Source organism: Mauremys reevesii, linkage group 1, assembly GCF_016161935.1.
Source record: "Mauremys reevesii isolate NIE-2019 linkage group 1, ASM1616193v1, whole genome shotgun sequence".
Lineage (NCBI taxonomy): Eukaryota > Metazoa > Chordata > Testudines > Geoemydidae > Mauremys > Mauremys reevesii.
The window spans coordinates 768943-787880 of NC_052623.1; the positions used below are offsets into that span (position 1 = coordinate 768943).

General features: G+C 67.6%; 1 protein-coding gene across 4 annotated transcripts in view; it reads left to right on the forward strand.

Moving 5' to 3' along the window:
- The first annotated feature begins 3635 nt into the window (after positions 1-3635).
- Positions 3636-18938, forward strand: part of TRIM3 (tripartite motif containing 3) — a 56132-nt gene continuing 40829 nt past the window's right edge. For 3 of the 4 annotated variants that reach the window (XM_039485044.1, XM_039485064.1, XM_039485074.1), the window contains exons 1-2: positions 3636-3739; positions 5064-5238. In XM_039485044.1, the coding sequence (XP_039340978.1) occupies positions 5108-5238 (131 nt within the window). In that variant the 5' untranslated portion in view covers positions 3636-3739; positions 5064-5107. Of the gene's footprint in view, positions 3740-4476; positions 4495-5063; positions 5239-18938 lie in introns of those variants that run through there. The other variant, XM_039485054.1, reaches the window with a different exon arrangement.

Consider the following 18938-nt stretch of genomic DNA (forward strand, 5'->3'; position numbering starts at 1 on the left):
GGGCTGGGGGCTCAGGGGCTCGGTGCGGGGCCGGGGGCTCGGGGACTGGGTGCGGGGCTGGGGGCTCTGGGGCTCGGTGCGGGGCTGGGGGTTATGGGGCTGGGGGCTCTGGGGCTCGGTGAGGTGCTGGGTGGGTTAAGGGGCTCGGTGCGGGTCTGGGGGCTCAGAGGCTGGGGTTAAGGGACTCAGAGCTGGGGCTCTGGGGCTCGGTGTGGGGCTCAGAGCTGGGGGCGCTCAGGGGCTCAGTGAGGGTCTGGGGGGCTCAGAGACTGGGGGTTTGAGGGGCTCAGAGCTGGGGGGCTCTGGGGCTTGGTGCGGAGCTGGGGGCTCTGGGGCTGGAGGGCTCAGGGGTTCGGTGAGGGGCTCAGAGCTGGGGGGGCTCAGGGGCTCGGTGAGGGTTTGGGGGGCTCAGGGGGGGGTCTGGGGGGGCTCAGAGGCGGGGGGGTTAAGGGACTCAGAGCTGGGGGCTCTGGGGCTCGGTGTGGGGCTCAGAGCTGGGGGCTCAGGGTTCGGTGAGGGTCTGGGGCTCAGAGACTGGGGTTGAGGGCTCAGAGCTGGGGGCTCTGGGGCTTGGTGCGGAGCTGGGGGCTCTGGGGCTGGAGGGCTCAGGGGTTCGGTGAGGGGCTCAGAGCTGGGGGCTCAGGGCTCGGTGCGGGGCTGGGGGCTCTGGGGCTGGGGGCTCTGGGGCTCAGTGCGGGGCTGGGGGCTCAGTGCGGGCTGGGGGCTATGGGGCTCGGTGCGGGGCTGGGGTTATGGGGCTGGGGGCTCGGTGCGGGGCTGGGGCCTCGGGGCTTGGTGCGGGTCTGGGTGGGGGCTCGGGGCTCGGTGCGGGGCTGGGTGGGAGCTGGGGGCTCGGTGCGGGGCTGGGGGCTCAGGGGCTCGGTGCGGGGCTGGGGGCCTGGGGCTCGGTGCGGGGCTGGGGGCTCGGTGCGGGGCTGGGGGCTCAGGGGCCTGGTGCGGGTTTTGGGGGCTCAGGGGCTCGGTGGGCTGGGGGCTCAGTGCGGGTTTTGGGGGCTGGGGGCTCGGTGCGGGGCTGGGGGCCTCGGGGCCTGGTGCGGGGCTGGGGGCCTGGGGGCTCGGTGCGGGGCTCCGAGCCAGGGGCTCCAGGCCCCAGCACGCCCCGTGTGGGGGGGGAAATGGCTAGAGCCTCCCGTGCGCAGAGCTGGGGGGCGCTCGCCCCCCCCAGCCGGTACCTCCTGGGGGGGCGGATGCGGTTCCCATGGTAACCGGCCGGTGCCCGCCTTGCTCGCGGCGGTCCCGGGGCCGGGGCCCGCGCTCCGTTCACGGGGCCGGGCCGGGCCGGGCCGAACCGAGCGGGCGGGGCCCAGCGCTGCGCGTCCCTCCGCTGCCGGGAGCCGCCGCCCGGTCCCCGGCTCGGCGCGGGTGAGTGCGGCCCTGGGGCGGTGCTGGGGCCGAGGCGGGGGTGTCTTTCGCTCTGGGCTGGCTACGAGGAGGAGACTTGGAGGCCGCCCGGGTGCGGGGCCGGGCGCTGCCGGGGCCCGGCGCTGGCTGGGGTGGGGTTGGCAGGGCCGGGCGCTGGCTGGGGTTGGCAGGGCCGGGCGCTGGCTGGGGTTGGCAGGGCCGTGCGCTGGCTGGGGGCGGTTGGCAGGGCCCGGCCCTGGCTGGGGCGGTTGGCAGGGCCCGGCCCTGGCTGGGGTTGGCAGGGCCGGGCGCTGGCTGGGGTTGGCAGGGCCGGGCGCTGGCTGGGGTTGGCAGGGCCGGGCGCTGGCTGGGGTTGGCAGGGCCGGGCACTGCCTATGGGGCGGTGGGGTGGCCAGGGCCGGGCGCTGGCGGGGTTGGCAGGGCCGGGCGCTGGCGGGGTTGGCAGGCCCGGCCCTGGCTGGGGTGGGGGTTGGCAGGGCCGGGCGCTGGCTGGGGTTGGCAGGGCCGGGCGCTGGCTGGGGGCGGGGCGGTGGGGTGGCCAGGCCGGGCGCTAGCTGGGGTTGGCAGGGCCGGGCACTGCCTATGGGGCGGTGGGGTGGCCAGGCCCGGCGCTGGCTGGGGTTGGCAGGGCCGGGCTGGGCTGGGGGTGACCAGATGACCTGATTTGATAGGGACAGTCCCGATTTGGGGGCTTTTTCTTATATACCCCCCCACCCCGTCCCAATTTTTTATACTTGCTGATTGGTCACCGCAGCTGGCTGGGGCGGGGTGTGGCCGGGGCCTGGCGCTGGCTATGGGGCGTGGCCGCCGGGGCCTGGCGCTGGATCTGGCGCTGGCGGGACAGGCCGGGCGCGGGGCCTGCTCCCCGTGGGAAGGAGGCTTCAGGGTCTGGCCTGGCCCGGCGGCCCAGCTGGAAGCCCAGCCAGGGTTTCCTGGGGCCCGGGCATGGGCAGGTCCAGCAGGGTCGGCCTATGCCACCTGCGCCCTCCTCAGCTGGCCCAGCTGTGGCCCCCAGGGCACCGTGCCCCTCGGCCATGGGGCAGTGGTCCCTGGGCGGTTACACCCATGAGCTCCCCCTTGCCGGGACCCCCCAGCCAGCGCCCTGCCCCCCCCAGTCTCCCCCCACACCCCCTGCCGGGACCCCCCAGCGCCCCCTGCTGGAATCTCCCAGCCAGTGCCCTGCCCCCAGCGCCCCTGCCGGGATACCACAGCCAAGGCCCTGCCCGCCCCGTCTGCCGGAATATTCCCCCAGCAACGCCTGCCGGGATCTCCCAGCCAGCGCCCTGCCCCCAGCCCCCTGCCGGGATCCCCAGCCAGCGCCCTGCCCCCAGCGCCCCTGCCGGGGTCCCCCAGCCAGCGCCCTGCCCCCCAGCGCCCCTGCCGGGATACCACAGCCAGGGCCCTGCCCCCGTATGCCGGAATATTCCCCAGCGCCCCTGCCGGGGTCCCCCAGCCAGCGCCGATCCCCTCCCACCAGCGCCGCCCGCTGGGGTCCCCAGCCAGCGCCCTGCTCCCCAGCGCCCCTGCTGGGGTCCCCAGCCAGCGCCCTGCCCCGCCCCCAGCCAGCGCCCTTCCCTGCCCCAGCGCCCCTGCCGGAATCTCCCAGCCAGCGCCCTGCCCCCAGCGCCCCTGCCGGGATCCCCAGCCAGCGCCCTGCCCCCAGCGCCCCTGCCGGGGTCCCCAGCCAGCGCCGATCCCCCTCCCACCAGCGCCCCCTGCCGGGGTCCCCCAGCCCGCGCCCCGCGCCCTCCCCCCAGCGCCCCCTGCCGGGGTCCCCCAGCCAGCGCCATGCCCCCCCCCGCGCCCCCTGCCGGGGTCCCCCAGCCCGCGCCCTGCCCCCAGCGCCCCTTGCCCCGCCCCCAGCCAGCGCCTTTCCCTGCCCCCAGCGCCGCCTGCCGGGATCCCCAGCCAGCGCCCTGCCCCCAGCGCCCCTGCCGGGATCCCCCAGCCAGCGCCCTGCCCCCCAGCGCCCCTGCCCCCAGCGCCCCTGCCGGGGTCCCCAGCCAGCGCCCTGCCCCCCCCCAGCGCCCCCTGCCGGGGTCCCCCAGCCAGCGCCCTGCCCCCCCTAGCCCCCCCCGCCGGGGTCCCCCAGCCAGCGCCCTGCCCCCCTCAGCCCCCCCAGGCCCACCCGCCGGGGTCCCCAGCCAGCGCCCTGCCCCCAGCCCCTGCCGGGGTCCCCAGGCAGAGTCCTGCGCCCCCGATCCCCAGTGCCCCCGTCTCCGGTGCGGGGCGGGCGCTGTCGCGGCGCGGGGCGGGGCCGGCGATGACGTAGCGCTGCTCAGCCACTGCCCGCACAATGGCCGGCCGGGCGGGGCGGTGGCCGGGCCCGGACCCTGCGGCGCGCGGGGCCACCAGCGTGAGTGCGGGGGAGGGGGAGAGATGCAGAGCCGGGGGCTGCTGAGCCGGGCCGGGGTGTCAGATGCAGAGCCTAGCAGGGCTGCGGGGCGGGGAGAGATGCAGAGCCGGGGGCTGCCGAGCAGGGCTGCGGGGGCGGGGAGAGATGCAGAGCTCTGCGGGGTGGGCAGAGTGCTCTGGGGGCAGTGCTGGTGGGGATGCAGAGCCTGGTGCGGGTGGGGACAGTGCTCTCTGGGGAGGGGATGCGGGGCTGGCAGGGGGGCAGTGCTCTCTGGGGGCGATGCAGCACTGTGCAGGGGCAGAGCTCTCTGGGGAGGGGGATGCGGGGCTGGCTGGGGGCAGAGCTCTCTGGGAGGGGGGATGCGGGGCTGGCGGGGTGGGGACGGTGCTCTCTGGGAGGGGATGCGGGGCTGGCGGGGGCAGAGCTCTCTGGGGAGGGGATGCGGGGCTGGCGCGGGGGCAGAGCTCTCTGGGAGGGGGATGCAGGGCTGGCGCGGGGGCAGAGCTCTCTGGGGAGGGGATGCAGGGCTGGCGGGGAGCAGTGCTCTCTGGGAGGGGATGCGGGGCTGGCGGGGCAGAGCTCTGGGGAGGGGATGCAGGGCTGGCGCGGGGGGCAGAGCTCTCTGGGGAGGGGGATGCGGGGCTGGCGGGGGGAGCAGTGCTCTCTGGGGAGGGGGATGCGGGGCTGGCGGGGGGGGCAGAGCTCTCTGGGGGGGCGAGGAGCTGGGTACTGGAGCACACCTCGTGGGAAGTGAGGTACCGTGGTCTTTTGGGGCGGGGGGGTCATCACCCGGCAGAGTCTCCATTGGCTGTGCCCATCCCCCTGGTGTCCGACACCCGGGTGACTGCTGCTCTCCTGCCCTAGCGCAGTGACTGTGTCTGGTGCGGGGCTGGGGTGGCTGCCAAGCAGGGCCCCCCTGGCGTCGAGTCCAGGGGCCATGAGCCAGGTACCGGGCAGCACCCCCTGGCAGGGCCTGTGAGGTGCCCCTGCCCACAGCACCTGCTCACCCCAAGGCTCTGGGGCGGAGCTGCCGGCTGGTGTAGCTGGATCCTGCAGCCCTCAGAGGACCGTTCGGCGTGGGCCCCTCAAGGGATGGGCAGGCCCCCTAAGGGCCTGGCCACTCGGAGCCATTTCTGGGTTCGCCCCCTCCCTGAGCTGGGAGCCCCAGCAGGATGTCTCCCCCCCCGAGAACGGAGAGCTTGCCTGAGTGAGCTGCCAGCTCCTGGGGAGGGGCGGCTGTCCGAGGGCACCTGGGGTGGAGCGGTTCAGGACAGTGCTGGGCGAGGGGACCAGGCCCAGCTCACGCCCACTCTCGCCCCTGCAGGTCAGTGGCATTTGGGCCCGCGGCCTCGCTGACCAAGGGCCACCATGGCGAAGCGCGAGGCCAGCGCCAGCCCCGTGGTGCGGCAGATCGACAAGCAGTTCCTGGTGTGCAGCATCTGCCTGGACCGGTACCACAACCCCAAGGTGCTGCCCTGCCTGCACACCTTCTGTGAGCGGTGAGTGCCCCCCTAGTGTCCCCCAGCACCCCCATGGCCCCCCTCCATCGCCCCGGGCCACCCCTCTGCCTGCACAGCTTCTGTGAGCGGTGAGCGTCCCCCCAGCACCCCCCATGGCCCCCCTCTGCCTGCACAGCTTCTGTGAGCGGTGAGCGTCCCCCAGCACCCCCTCCATCCCCTCTGCCTGCACAGCTTCTGTGAGCGGTGAGCGTCCCCCAGCACCCCCATGGCCCCCTCTGCCTGCACACCTTCTGTGAGCGGTGAGTGCCCCCCTAGTGTCCCCAGCACCCCATGGCCCCCTCCATCGCCCGGCCACCCCTCTGCCTGCACAGCTTCTGTGAGCGGTGAGCGTCCCCCAGCACCCCCACGGCCCCCTCTGCCTGCACAGCTTCTGTGAGCGGTGAGCGTCCCCCAGCACCCCCTCCATCCCCCTCTGCCTGCACAGCTTCTGTGAGCGGTGAGCGTCCCCCAGCACCCCCATGGCCCCCTCTGCCTGCACAGCTTCTGTGAGCGGTGAGTGACCCCCTAGTGTCCCCCAGCACCCCCATGGCCCCCCTCCATCCCCCCGGGCCACCCCTCTGCCTGCACACCTTCTGTGAGCGGTGAGCGTCCCCCCAGCACCCCCCAGGGCCCCTCTGCCTGCACACCTTCTGTGAGCGATGAGTGCCCCTAGTGTCCCCAGCACCCCATGGCCCCCTCCATCCCCTGGGCCACCCCTCTGCCTGCACGGCTTCTGTGAGCGGTGAGCGTCCCCAGCACCCCCATGGCCCCCTCTGCCTGCACAGCTTCTGTGAGCCGTGAGTGCCCCTAGTGTCCCCAGCACCCCCATGGCCCCCTCCATCCCCGGGCCACCCTCTGCCTGCACAGCTTCTGTGAGCGGTGAGCGCCCCAGAACCCCCATGGCCCCCTCTGCCTGCACAGCTTCTGTGAGCGGTGAGTGCCCCTAGTGTCCCCAGCACCCCATGGCCTCCTCCATCCCCATGGCCCCCTCTGCCTGCACAGCTTCTGTGAGCGGTGAGCGCCCCAGCACCCCCATGGCCCCCTCTGCCTGCACAGCTTCTGTGAGCGGTGAGTGCCCCTAGTGTCCCCAGCACCCCATGGCCTCCCTCCATCCCCGGGCCACCTCTGCCTGCACAGCTTCTGTGAGTGGTGAGCATCCCCCAGCACCCCCATGGCCCCCTCTGCCTGCACAGCTTCTGTGAGCGGTGAGTGCCCCTAGTGTCCCCAGCACCCCCATGGCCCCCTCCATCCCCGGGCCACCTCTGCTTGCACAGCTTCTGTGAGCGGTGAGCGTCCCCCAGCACCCCCATGGCCCCCTCTGCCTGCACACCTTCTGTGAGCGATGAGTGCCCCCTAGTGTCCCCAGCACCCCATGGCCCCCTCCATCGCCCCGGGCCACCCCTCTGCCTGCACCGCTTCGGTGAGCGGTGAGCGGCCCCCCAGCACCCCCCCTGGCCCCCCTCTGCCCTCACAGATTCTGTGAGCGGTGAGTGCCCCCCTAGTGTCCCCCAGCACCCCATGGCCCCCCTCCATCCCCCCGGGCCACCCCTCTGCCTGCACAGCTTCTGTGAGCGGTGAGCGTCCCCCCAGCACCCCCCTCCATCCCCCCTCTGCCTGCACAGGGGTTGGGGGGGGGGCTGCAGGGCCGGACCTGCCCGAGACCCAGCGCCGTGTCCTGATGGGGCGGGAGGGGGCAGGCGACAGGGCCGGACCTGCCCGAGACCCAGCACCGTGTCCTGACGGGGGGGAGGGGGGGGGAGGCTGCAGGGCCAGACCTGCCTGAGACCCAGCGCCGTGTCCTGAGGGGGGGGGAGGCTGCAGGGCCAGACCTGCCTGAGACCCAGCACCGTGTCCTGATGGGGAGGGGCAGGCGACAGGGCCAGACCTGCCTGAGACCCAGCGCCGTGTCCCGACGGGGAGGCTGCAGGCCAGACCTGCCTGAGACCCAGCGCCGTGTCCTGACGGGAGGGGAGGCTGCAGGGCCAGACCTGCCTGAGACCCAGCACCGTGTCCCGACGGGGCGGGGAGGGGCAGGCTGCAGGGCCAGACCTGCCTGAGACCCAGCACCGTGTCCCGACGGGAGGGGGCAGGCTGCAGGGCCAGACCTGCCCGAGACCCAGCACCGTGTCCTGATGGGGAGGGGGCAGGCGACAGGGCCAGACCTGCCTGAGACCCAGCACCGTGTCCTGATGGGGCAGGCTGCAGGGCCAGACCTGCCTGAGACCCAGCGCTGTGTCCTGATGGGGCGGGGGCAGGCTGCAGGGCCGGACCTGCCTGAGACCCAGCGCCGTGTCCCGACGGGAGGGGGCAGGCTGCAGGCCAGACCTGCCTGAGACCCAGCGCCGTGTCCCGACGGGAGGGGGAGGCTGCAGGGCCGGACCTGCCTGAGACCCAGTGCCGTGTCCTGACGGGGGCAGGCTGCAGGGCCAGACCTGCCTGAGACCCAGCGCTGTGTCCTGACGGGAGGGGGCAGGCTGCAGGGCCGGACCTGCCCGAGACCCAGCGCCGTGTCCTGACGGGGAGGCTGCAGGGCCGACCTGCCTGAGACCCAGCGCCGTGTCCTGGGGGGAGGCTGCAGGGCCGACCTGCCTGAGACCCAGCGCCGTGTCCTGATGGGGCGGGGGAGGCTGCAGGGCCGGACCTGCCTGAGACCCAGCGCTGTGTCCTGATGGGGGGCAGGCTACAGGGCCAGACCTGCCCGGACCCAGCGCCGTGTCCTGATTGGGGGCAGGCTGCAGGGCCGGACCTGCCTGAGACCCAGCGCCGTGTCCCGACGGGAGGGGGCAGGCTGCAGGGCCAGACCTGCCCGAGACCCAGCACCGTGTCCTGATGGGGAGGGGCAGGCGACAGGGCCAGACCTGCCTGAGACCCAGCCCCGTGTCCTGATGGGGGCAGGCTGCAGGGCCAGACCTGCCTGAGACCCAGCGCTGTGTCCTGATGGGGCGGGGGCAGGCTGCAGGGCCAGACCTGCCTGAGACCCAGCGCCGTGTCCCGACGGGAGGGGGAGGCTGCAGGGCCGGACCAGCCGGAGACCCCGCCCCGTGTCCTGACGGGGGGGCGGGGGGGGGAGGCTGCAGGGCCGGACCTGCCTGAGACCCAGCGCCGTGTCCCGACGGGAGGCGGGGGGGCAGGCTGCAGGGCCAGACCTGCCCGAGACCCAGCGCCGTGTCCCGACGGGAGGCGGGGGGGCAGGCTGCAGGGCCAGACCTGCCTGAGACCCAGCGCCGTGTCCTGACGGGGGGGAGGGGGGGGGAGGCTGCATGGCCGGACCTGCCTGAGACCCAGCGCCGTGTCCTGATGGGGGCGGGGGGGAGGCTGCAGGGCCGGACCTGCCTGAGACCCAGCACCGTGTCCTGATGGGGGGGGGGGCAGGCTGCAGGGCCGGACCTGCCTGAGACCCAGCGCTGTGTCCTGATGGGGGGGGGGGGGCAGGCTGCAGGGCCGGACCTGCCCGAGACCCAGCGCTGTGTCCTGATGGGGGTCGGGTGCCCTTACTCAGCATCAGAGCTTCCGTGGGGCTGGCCAAGCTGTGCTGTGGGCTGGGGCCTTTTGTTCTAGTCAGGTAATGCTCCGGGGGGGCCCCCGGCAGCTGGACTGAGACGGACCCCAGGAATGACGCTGGCGCAGGCCAGGCAGCCAGACACCCGCCCCTGGGACTGGCCGGAGCAGTCGTTGCAGCTGGAGCAGCAGCCAGGGAGCCCCAGCTCTGAATGGGTCCGGTCCTCGCTTTCCGCAGGTGTCACCGGGCGAGGGGAGACGGGTGCTTTCCTCTGGGGGGCGGGCTGCATACACCCCGTCGGGCCGCAGAGTCCAGCGAACGGACCCTGCTCAGAGATGGGTCCCCTCTGCAGGGATGAATGCACCAAGCCGCCTTTTCATTAGCCACCCAGGGAGTCCTTAGGGGAGCCCTGAGGACTGAAGGGAAAAGCACAGACCACTGATATGGGGTTGGCCTTGGCCAGTTCTTTTTACTGACCCCTCTCGGCTCCGACTGCTCATACCAGCGTCCCTTAGGGCGTCTATGCGACCAAGTTTTGCCGACACAGGTTACGTCGGCATAGAGCCGCTGCAGTCGTACGGGCCTGGTGCGTGTCACACTTGGCTCCTGTGACGGAAGTGGGAATGTTCCTGATGTGTTATGGGGAGCAGGGATAGCTCAGTGCTTTGAGCATTGGCCTGCTAAACCCAGGGTTGTGAGTTCAATCCTTGAGGAGGCCACTTAGGGATCTGGGGCAAAAATGGGTCCTGCTAGTGAAGGCAGGGGCTGGACTCAATGACCTTTCAAGGTCCCTTCCAGTTCTAGGAGATTGGTATAGCTCCACTTATTTATTTATTTTTTATTTTTGCTGAGTGGGGGGTGTTGGCCTGGGAAGGATGCAGGGGAGTTTTCCTGGGGCTGTCTGCATTGGGGAAGGGAGGATCCCTGAGCAGGTAACCTGAGAACACAGGACGGGGTTGGAGGCCAGGTGACACCTCTGCCAGGGAACCTGGACAAAGGACACAACGGCTGGGGGAGGAGCCGGGGGAAAGCCAGAAAGGAGATGGCTGGAGGGAGTTTCAATTTTGGAGCTGGCTGGGAAATGGAGAGGGGCCCTGATGGGGCTGTGGCCCCCCTGGGACCCCCCAAGATGGACCTGAATGAGGGGGTCCTGTTGTCTGTACCGACAAGGCCTGTCTGGGACTGTGTTCCTGTCGTCTAAATAAACCTTCTGCTTTACCGGCTGGCTGAGAGTCCTGGGGAATCGCAGGGAGCCGGGGGTGCAGGGCCTTGTCTCCCCCCACACTCCGTGATCGACGGGGACCAGGTGGGCTGAAGAGTCAACGAGGGGCAGTTTCAGAGGGTGATTCACCCCTGGGAGTGTGTGACCAGAGAGAAGGACTTTGCAGTACCAGGGGCCCCCGGGGGATCGCAGCGAGCGGTCCCAGGGGCGGAGGAGTCTGCAGCTCGACCCTGGCAGAGAGGGGGTGACCTGGAGAAGGGCTGGTGCACGAGGGGTGTCCCTGGAACCGGTGGGAAGCGGAGAGCACAGGCCGGCGAGCGGCCAGCAGGAAGAGGTTTGCTAAGCACCTTAAGGGCGACCTGGTGGAGCTGTGCCGGCAGAGGGGGCTGCGCAGTGGGAGGCTCACCAAAGACCAGCTCATTGCCCGGCTGGAGGAGAGAGACCGCAGGGATGAACCGGTCCCTGTCTCTGCGGGAAGCAGCCCGGCAGATGCAGCACAGGTTAGGATGTGGTACTTTCACTGCCATGGCCTGGGTTCAATTCCCAGTCAGGGAAAAATGACTTTAAACCAAAATGCACAGGCACCAGTGTCTGTCCCCGCTGGGAGTGGTCAGCCGGCGGCTGAGGGCTTCCCGAGACCCTTCTTGCCTAGGGGAAGGGCGGGGAGGATCCCAGCGAATACCGAGGGCACCGTGACACCTCCGGCCAGCAGGGATCCTCCCGGCAAGGCTCAGCATCTGTGGAGTGGGAGCGGCTGAAATGGGAGAGAGCTAAAGCTGAGAGAGCTGGAGGATTGCGAAAAATAGAGGCAGCATGAACTGGAGGAGAAAGAGAGACAGAGGCAGCATGAACTGGAGTTGGCCAAGCTGAGGAGCAGCAGGCCCCCGGCTGCGGTGACTGAGGAGGGCCCAGGACTGCGCGGAGCTTTGATAAGTCCATCCTGGCCCAGCGCAAGGAGGGGGAGGACATGGATGACTTCCTGGGTGCCTTTGAGACGGCCTGCGAGCTGCACCAGGTGGATCCTGCGGACAGGCTCCGGGTTCTCACCCCCTTGCTGGACCCCAAAGCCATGGCATTGTACGGCCAGCTGGGAGAGGAGGAGAAAAGGAACTACGAACTATTCAAGCAGGCAGGGCCGCCCAGAGAATTCCGGGGGTCTTCGGCGGCGGGGGGCCCTTCCGTTCCGGGACCCGCCGCCGAAGTGCCCAGGCGGGCGGAGCCCCGCCGCGAATTACCGCCGGCGGGACCCGCCGCCGCCGACGCAGCCCGGTCTCGCGGCGGCGCCGCCAAGACCGGGCTGCACGCCGGCGGCGGGTCCCGCCGGTAATTCGGGCGGCGGGGCTCCGCCGCGGGTCTTGGGCACTTCGCGGCGGGTCCCGAACGGAAGGGCCACCGCCGCCAAGACCGGGCTGCACGCCGGCGGCGGGTCCTGCCGCGGTAATTCGGTGGGGGTCCTTCCGCCCCGGAGCAGAAGGACCCCCCGGGCGGAGACCGGGAGCGAAGAAGCTCCTGCGCCCTCTTGCCCCGCCCCCTCTGGGCGGCCCTGACCCTATCCACCCCCAGAACACCCACAATCCAAACCCCCCCATTCCCTGCCCCCTCCCCCAACCTCTGCCCAAACAGTCCCCAGGGCTCCCGACCCTTTATCCAACGCCCCCCGCCCCAGGTGCTTTCCCCCCGCACCCTCCGCAAGCGCAGCCGCAGCGCCTCGGCTGGACAGCCGCAGCGTGTCCCCGGTGGGGCCTGAGCTCCGTCCCGCTCAGAGCTGCGTGGGGAGGGGGCGGGGCTGGGAGCTCCGGGCCCAGCGGAGGGAGCAGAGCTCAGGCAGGGGCTCCCAGCCCCGCCCCCTCCCCGCTCGGGGCGGGGCGGGGCTCAGGGGCCCCGGCTGAGACACGCCGCTTGATGTGCTAAGGCTCCAGGAGAGGGGCGGAGGCGGGAGCCTCCGCTGTTCTCTTGGGGGCCCCTGCGGGGCCCGGGGCAAATTGCCCCCTTTGCCCCCCCTCCCCCCGGGCGGCCCTGCAAGCAGGCCCTGCTGCGCGAGTTTGGGCTGACCCCTGAGATGTACCGGGAGAGGTTCCGGAGTCAGGATAAAACCCCTGAGGTCTCCTATCTGCAACTAGCCGTCCGCATGGAGGGATACGCCAGCGAGTGGGCCGATGGGGCCCAGACACCGGGGGACCTGGTTAAACTACTGGTGCTGGAGCAGCTGTATGAGTGGTGCCCATCTGACCTGAGGCGGTGGTTGATGGACCAAAAGCCGGAGAACCCGCCACATGCAGGGCGGCTGGACGATGAGTTTGTGAAGAGCCGGTCGGGGGTGGCAGGGAGGAGCCCCAAAGGAACAGGCCCGTCGCGATGCAGAGAGAGAGTCACCCTGGGACCTCCCAAAGGGGGAATATGGAGAACCCCCTCCCAAGGGGAACGGCCAGTGCCAGGGACAACCAACCAGCTCGAGGGGACCCACGGGACATGGGCTGCTATTACTGTGGCTAGTGAGGCCACATACGGACCCAGTGCCCCAGGCTCAGGGACAGACTGATCAGACCGAACCCACAGAGGGTTGACTGGGTAGAGACCCAGCCGGACGAGGGGCAGGCTTCCCAGGCAAGGGGGGCTGGCAGCTTATCAACTGCTCAGGAGGGAGGAGGGCCCCAGGCCAGCTGCTCTGGGGGGCTGGATGCTCCGGACACCAGCTTCTCCGTTTACAGGGTGGGTGCGGGGCTGTCCCTGCGGAGCGAGTGCCTTGTTCCCCTGGAGGTGGATGGGAGGAAGGTCACTGGGTACTGGGACACCGGCGCTGGGGTGACACTGGCCCGGCCCGAGGTGGTAGCTCCAGATCGGGTGGTGCCCGACACCTACCTGACCCTGATGGGGGTGGGCGGGACCCCATTCAAGGTGCCCGTGGCGAGGGTACACTTGAAATGGGGGGCCAAGGAGGGCCCCAAGGAAGAGGGGGGTGTGCCACCATTTGCCCACTGAGGTGTTAACGGAGAGGGACCTGGAGAACTGGCCGAGAAACCCCCAGGGTGCCCTCGGCTGGGGTTTTTCCACCTCTAAGGCAAACCAAACCAGCCAGACAAAGCATCTCTCCCTCCCTCTCAGCCCCAGGGGGCTGGTTACAGGCAGGCAGGTATCCTGAGCCCAGCAGCCCCTGTCCCCTGCCAGCCGGGTCATTTGCATTTTCACTGACCATTTCCATCTTAGCCAATTGGTCCCCTGGATTTGAATTCAAACCCTCGGCCGTTACAGGAGCAGGGCCTGGATCCTGTCCCAAAGAGAGACAGTCACCCCCCAACAGGGCCTCCCAGCCGATATCCCGGAGAACCCCAACGACCAGCCAGCCCGACCCCTCCTGGGTCTGCACAGGGATCCGGGCCATAGGCAGGGCGAGGGGCTTCACCCCAGGGACCTTCCCCCAGGTCCCACAGCCCCTCAGCATCTGCGGCTGCACCACTACAGTTTTCTCTGTCCCAGGGTCTCACCACCCCAGGCAGGTCTCCCCATGGACTCCCACCTTCCGCTCCCACTGGGGGTCCGAGGGGCCTGAGCCCAAGAGACTCCACGCAGACCTATAGGCCGGGGCCAGGAGTGGGAGCCTGTCCATCACCCCACCCATCTGGCTGACAGCGTCTATGGCCTTGGGGCCCAGCAAGGGGGCTTTTCTGCAGGGTCCCCCTGGTTCAAATCACCCGCCTGCTTGCAGGCAGTGCGGTGGGCATCCACATCCCCCCCACCCCCTTAACTAGGGGCAGCAATTTAGTGTCGAGGTTCCCTGCGGAACTGGCAGCCCGGGGTCTATCCCCACTCACCGCTGGGCAGCCCCCTATGCCTCTCGGCCCCACCATCGCCAGTCCATGCGGCTGCTGCTTCTCCTGCAGCTTTTCCTCGGGCTCTTGCTCTCTCTCACGGTCCTCTCGCTCTCTCGGGCTCTGCTCCAATCCCATCCGTCTCCGATCCCCTGATGGGGAACCCGACCGTGAAGACCCTCGTCTGGTTGGGGACCAGACTCTCCGGGATCCCTGGCTGCTGCTCCCAGATCCTCTTGTAGCCCCATCTGGGTCAGGAATCTGCTCCTCAGAGCGGTCCTCCTCCTCCAACTGCACGATTAACTGGGCCTTGGTGAGCTTCCCCATGCGTCACCCTCTCTGTGTGCCCAGGATCACAATGTCCTTCTTGAGGAGACGGTGACAGGCCATCACTGCACCGTTCCCAAGTGGCTCTGGACTCACAGGCCCGTGTGCTCTTAGCTCCCCACGGTTCCCAGGAAGAACCCCTAGTGTGCCAGCCCTTCTCCAGGTCACCACCTCTTTGCCAGGGTCGAGCTGCAGACTCCTCCGCTCCTGGGACCGCTCACTGCAATCCCCAGGGGAACCCTGGTACTGCAACAGTCCTTCTCGCTGGTCACACACTCCCAGGGGTTAATCAACCCCTGAATCCGTCCCTCTCTGAGCCTTCAGCATGCCTGGTCCTCATTATCGCCCCTTCATTTTACTGCTCCCTAGTCACTTACTGCAGGAAGTGCCATCCACGGGGTGCAGTACATCCCACCACTGCCACCAGTTGTCACGGAGTACGCGGGTGATGCTCTGGAGCTGCTCTCCACAAAGCCAGTCAGGACTTTGGGGAGCCTCCTCTCCCTTGGAGCAGCCTGTCTTCAGGGCAAGAAGCTCACACGGCTTCACCTCCTGGGTCTGACCTTGGAGCATTCAGCATCCTCTGCCCCTCCGTGCGCTTCCCACAGCAACTCTGCCCAGGCGGGGTCTTGGGGAAGCCAGAGGGTCCTGCACACACCCCAACTTCGCAGTCAGACATGACTCTCAGCCAGCCAGTAAAACAGAAGGTTTATTAGATGACAGGAAAACGGTCTAAAACAGAGCTTTTAGGTACAGAGAACCGGACCCCTCAGCCGGGTCCATTCTGGGGGGCAGTGAGTCAGATACCCAGGTCTGCACTTATTCCACATCCCCAGCCAGCTCCAGACTGAAACTCTCCAGCCCCTCCTCTGGGCTTTCTCTCTTTCCTGGGCCAGGAGGTCACCTGATCTCTTTGTTCTCTAACGCCTTCAGTTGGCACCTTTGCAGGGAAGGGGCCTAGGCCGTTAGTTGCCTGGAGACAGAGTGCCGGCCATTCTCTGTGCAGACACCATCACACTGGTCCCCTAGGGCTCTGCAACAATTATACACTCTGATCTCCCCCACCTAGAGACTTAAGAAATGCATAGGGGAAACAGAGGCACCCACACAGTATTGAGAGAAAACATGAAGAACATTCCCACTTCGTCACACACCCGCTGACCAGAGTTAATTCCCGAACTGGCCAGCAGGAGACACCGGTGTGGTGAGAGATGCTGGGACACGGGGGAATGTGGTTTTGGCAGAGGGAAGGGCCGCTGGTGTTCTCTACTCCCCAAGTTCGATCTCCCTGGAAGAAAGAACCCAATGGTCGTAGCTGCCTGCTGTGTCGTGCATAGCATTTGAGAAGCAAAGGGGGGAACTTGCTTCAGGGGTGCAGGGTGGAGGGTTGGACCAGCCAGACACCAGGGCTATGAGATGAGCTCAGCGAGGAGGTACGGCTCAAGGGGGGCTTGAGAGGAACTGTGTGGTGCTGCACATCTGTGCCTGTGCCACTGCTGGTGTGCCAGTCCTAGTCCCACTGGGGCGCGTGCTGCGCCAGGCTGTTCGCTGCTCCTGTGGGGGGAGAGTGCACAAGTGTCACGGAGTATGGGGGAGTCCGGCCCTGCACCCCTCTTCCTGGGACTCACAGTGACTCTCAGCCAGCCAGTAAAACAGAAGGTTTATTGAACAACAGGAACACAGGATACAGCCCAGCTTGTGTTCAGAGCCAGGACCCCTCAATCTGGCCTTTCTGGGGGGTTCAGGGTGCTTGGATCCCAGCCTAGGATCCCCTGAAAACCCACCACCCAGTTCCCCAACCGAAGACTGACTCAACCCTTCCCCTCCGCCCCTTTTCTTTGTCTAGCTCCTGGGCAGAGGTGTCACCTCCCCTCCCCCAGGCCTAGCTCCTCTTACAGTCTGAATACCTGCATCTCACCTAAAATCCTCCCCGGCTCTCCCATCCCCCACATAGACAGTCCCTACTCCACCACACCTCTCCCCCCTTCGAGACTGAACTGAGCGGGGTCCCTCTGCCCAGTGACCCGGGGAAGTTCGGGGCCCCCTCTCCGGGACAGCGCGTCCGCTATCAGGTTGGCACTTCCCTTCACGTGGACCACGTCCATGTCATAGTCCTGCAGGAGCAGGCTCCACCTCAGGAGCTTGGCGTTGGCTCCTTTCATCTGGTGCAGCCAGGTCAGGGGAGAGTGGTCAGTGTACACGGTGAAGTGGCGCCCAAAGAGATATGGCTCCAGTTTCTTAAGGGCCCACACCATGGCCAGGCATTCCTTCTCGATGGCCGCGTAGTTCTGTTCCTGGGGTAGCAACTTCTTGCTCAGGTACACGATGGGGTGTCTCTCCCCCTTTTCATCCTCCTGCATCAACACCGCCCCCAGCCCCGTGTCTGAGGTGTCGGTGAACACCATAAAGGGCTTGTCAAAATCTGGGTTTGCCAGAACTGGGCCTCTAAGCAGAGCCTCTTTCAGCGCCTGGAGAGCCTGCTGGCACTGCTCGGTCCAGACCACCTTGTCTGGCTTCCCCTTCTTGCACAGCTCAGTGATGGGGGCGGCTATGGCACTAAAGTGGGGCACGAACCTTCGATAATACCCCGCCATCCCGATAAAGGCCTGGACCTGCTTTTTGGTTTGGGGAGCTGGCCAGTCTCTGATCACCTCCACCTTGGCTGGTTCTGGCTTTAGGCAGCCGCTCCCCACCCGATGGCCCAGGTAAGATACTTCCGCCATCCCCACCTTGCACTTCTCAGCCTTTACGGTCAGTCCAGCCTCCCGGAGTCGGTCCAGCATTCGTCTAACCTGGGACATGTGGTCCTCCCAGGTCTGGCTGAAGACGCAGATGTCGTCAATATACGCCACGGCAAAACTCTCCATCCCCCTCAGTAGCTGATCCACCAGGTGCTGGAAGGTGGCCGGCGCTCCCTTGAGGCCGAAGGGCAGGGTCAAAAACTCATAAAGCCCCAGAGGGGTGATAAAGGCCGATTTCAGCCTGGCATCTGCGTCCAGCGGCACTTGCCAGTAGCCCTTTGTAAGATCCATGGTGGTGAGGTACCGAGCGCCTCCCAGCTTGTCCAGGAGCTCGTCAGGCCTTGGCATGGGGTAGGCATCAGATACGGTGATGGCATTGAGCTTCCTATAGTCCACACAGAACCGGATCGACCCGTCCTTCTTGGGGACCAGCACCACTGGGGAGGCCCAGGGGCTGGCAGACGGCTGGATCACCCCCAAGGCCAGCATGTCCCTGACCTCTCTTTCTAGGTCTTGGGCAGTTTTCCCGGTGACCCGAAAAGGGGAACATCTTATAGGGGAATGTGCCCCAGTCTCCACCCGGTGGACAGTCACATTAGTGCGCCCAGGCTGGTTGGAAAACAGCTGTCGGTACAGTTGCAGCACCCCTCTGATCTCAGCCTGCTGGGCCGGGGTCAGCTGATCCGAGAGGGGAATCACCTCCAGGGGGAACCAGCCTTTGTCCCTGGGAATAGATCCACTAAAGGGTCATCCCCCGGTTCCTCCCAATGTCCACACACGGCCAACACCATATTCCCCCGGTCATAATATGGCTTCATCATATTCACGTGGTACACCCGGCGGTGGTGCGCCTGGTTCGACAGCTCCACCACATAGTTTGCCTCATTTAGCTGCTTGACAACCTTGAAGGGCCCTTCCCAGGCAGCCTGGAGTTTGTTTTTCCTCACGGGAATGAGAACCATCACCTGATCCCTGGTGGCGAAGGCGCGGGCGCGCGCCGTGCGGTCGTACCAGACCTTCTGCTTCCTCTAGGCTCAGGCCAGATTCTCTCTGGCCAGGCCCATGAGCTCGGCAAGTCTTTCCCGGAAGGTCAGGACATACTCCACCACTGACTCGCCATCGGGAGCGGCCTTCCCCTCCCATTCGTCTCTCAACAGGTCTAGGGGCCCCCTTACCCGCCTTCCATACAACAGTTCGAAAGGCGAGAACCCAGTAGATTCCTGGGGTACCTCCCTGTACGCAAACAGCAGGTGAGGTAAGTACTTGTCCCAGTCCTGTGGGTGCTGGTGCATAAATGTTTTTAGCATCGTCTTTAGCGTCCCGTTGAACCTCTCCACCAGCCCGTTGGTCTGGGGGTGATACGCTGAGGCCCAGCTGGGTCGGACCCCACATTTCTTCCAGAAGGACTGGAGCAGGGTCGACATGAAGTTGGACCCCTGGTCCGTTAAGACTTCCTTGGGGAACCCCACCCGGCTGAAAATGGTCAGCAACGCATCCGCCACAGTGTCTGCTTCGATAGAGGACAAGGCCACCGCCTCGGGGTAGCGAGTGGCGAAATCTACCACCACCAGGATGTGTTTCTTCCCTGACCGAGTCGCCTTGCTGAGAGGCCCCACCATGTCCATGGCCACCTTCTGGAAAGGTTCTTCTATGATGGGCAAAGGTCTCAGAGCTGCTTTCCCCTTGTCCTGGGCCTTCCCCACCCGCTGGCAGGGGTCACAGGATTGGCAGTACTGTCGGACATGGGTAAAGACCCCAGGCCAGTAAAAGTTCTGTAGCAGCCTCTGCCTGGTGCGCCGGATTCCCTGGTGCCCTGCGAGGGGGATGTCATGGGCCAGGTACAGGAGCTTGTGGCGAAACTTCTGGGGAACCACCAGTTGCCTCCTGATCCCCCATGACTCTACCTCCCCGGGGGGAGCCCATTCTCGGTACAGGAACCCCTTCTCCCACAGGAACCTCTCGTTGGAACCTCTCCTCATGGTCTGGACTGCACTGAGGTTAGCCCGGTCCCTGAGCTTCCGCAAGGAGGGATCTTTCTGCACCTCGGCCTGGAACTCAGCAACTGTGACAGGGATGGGGACCTGCTCTCTCTCACCGGCTGGGTC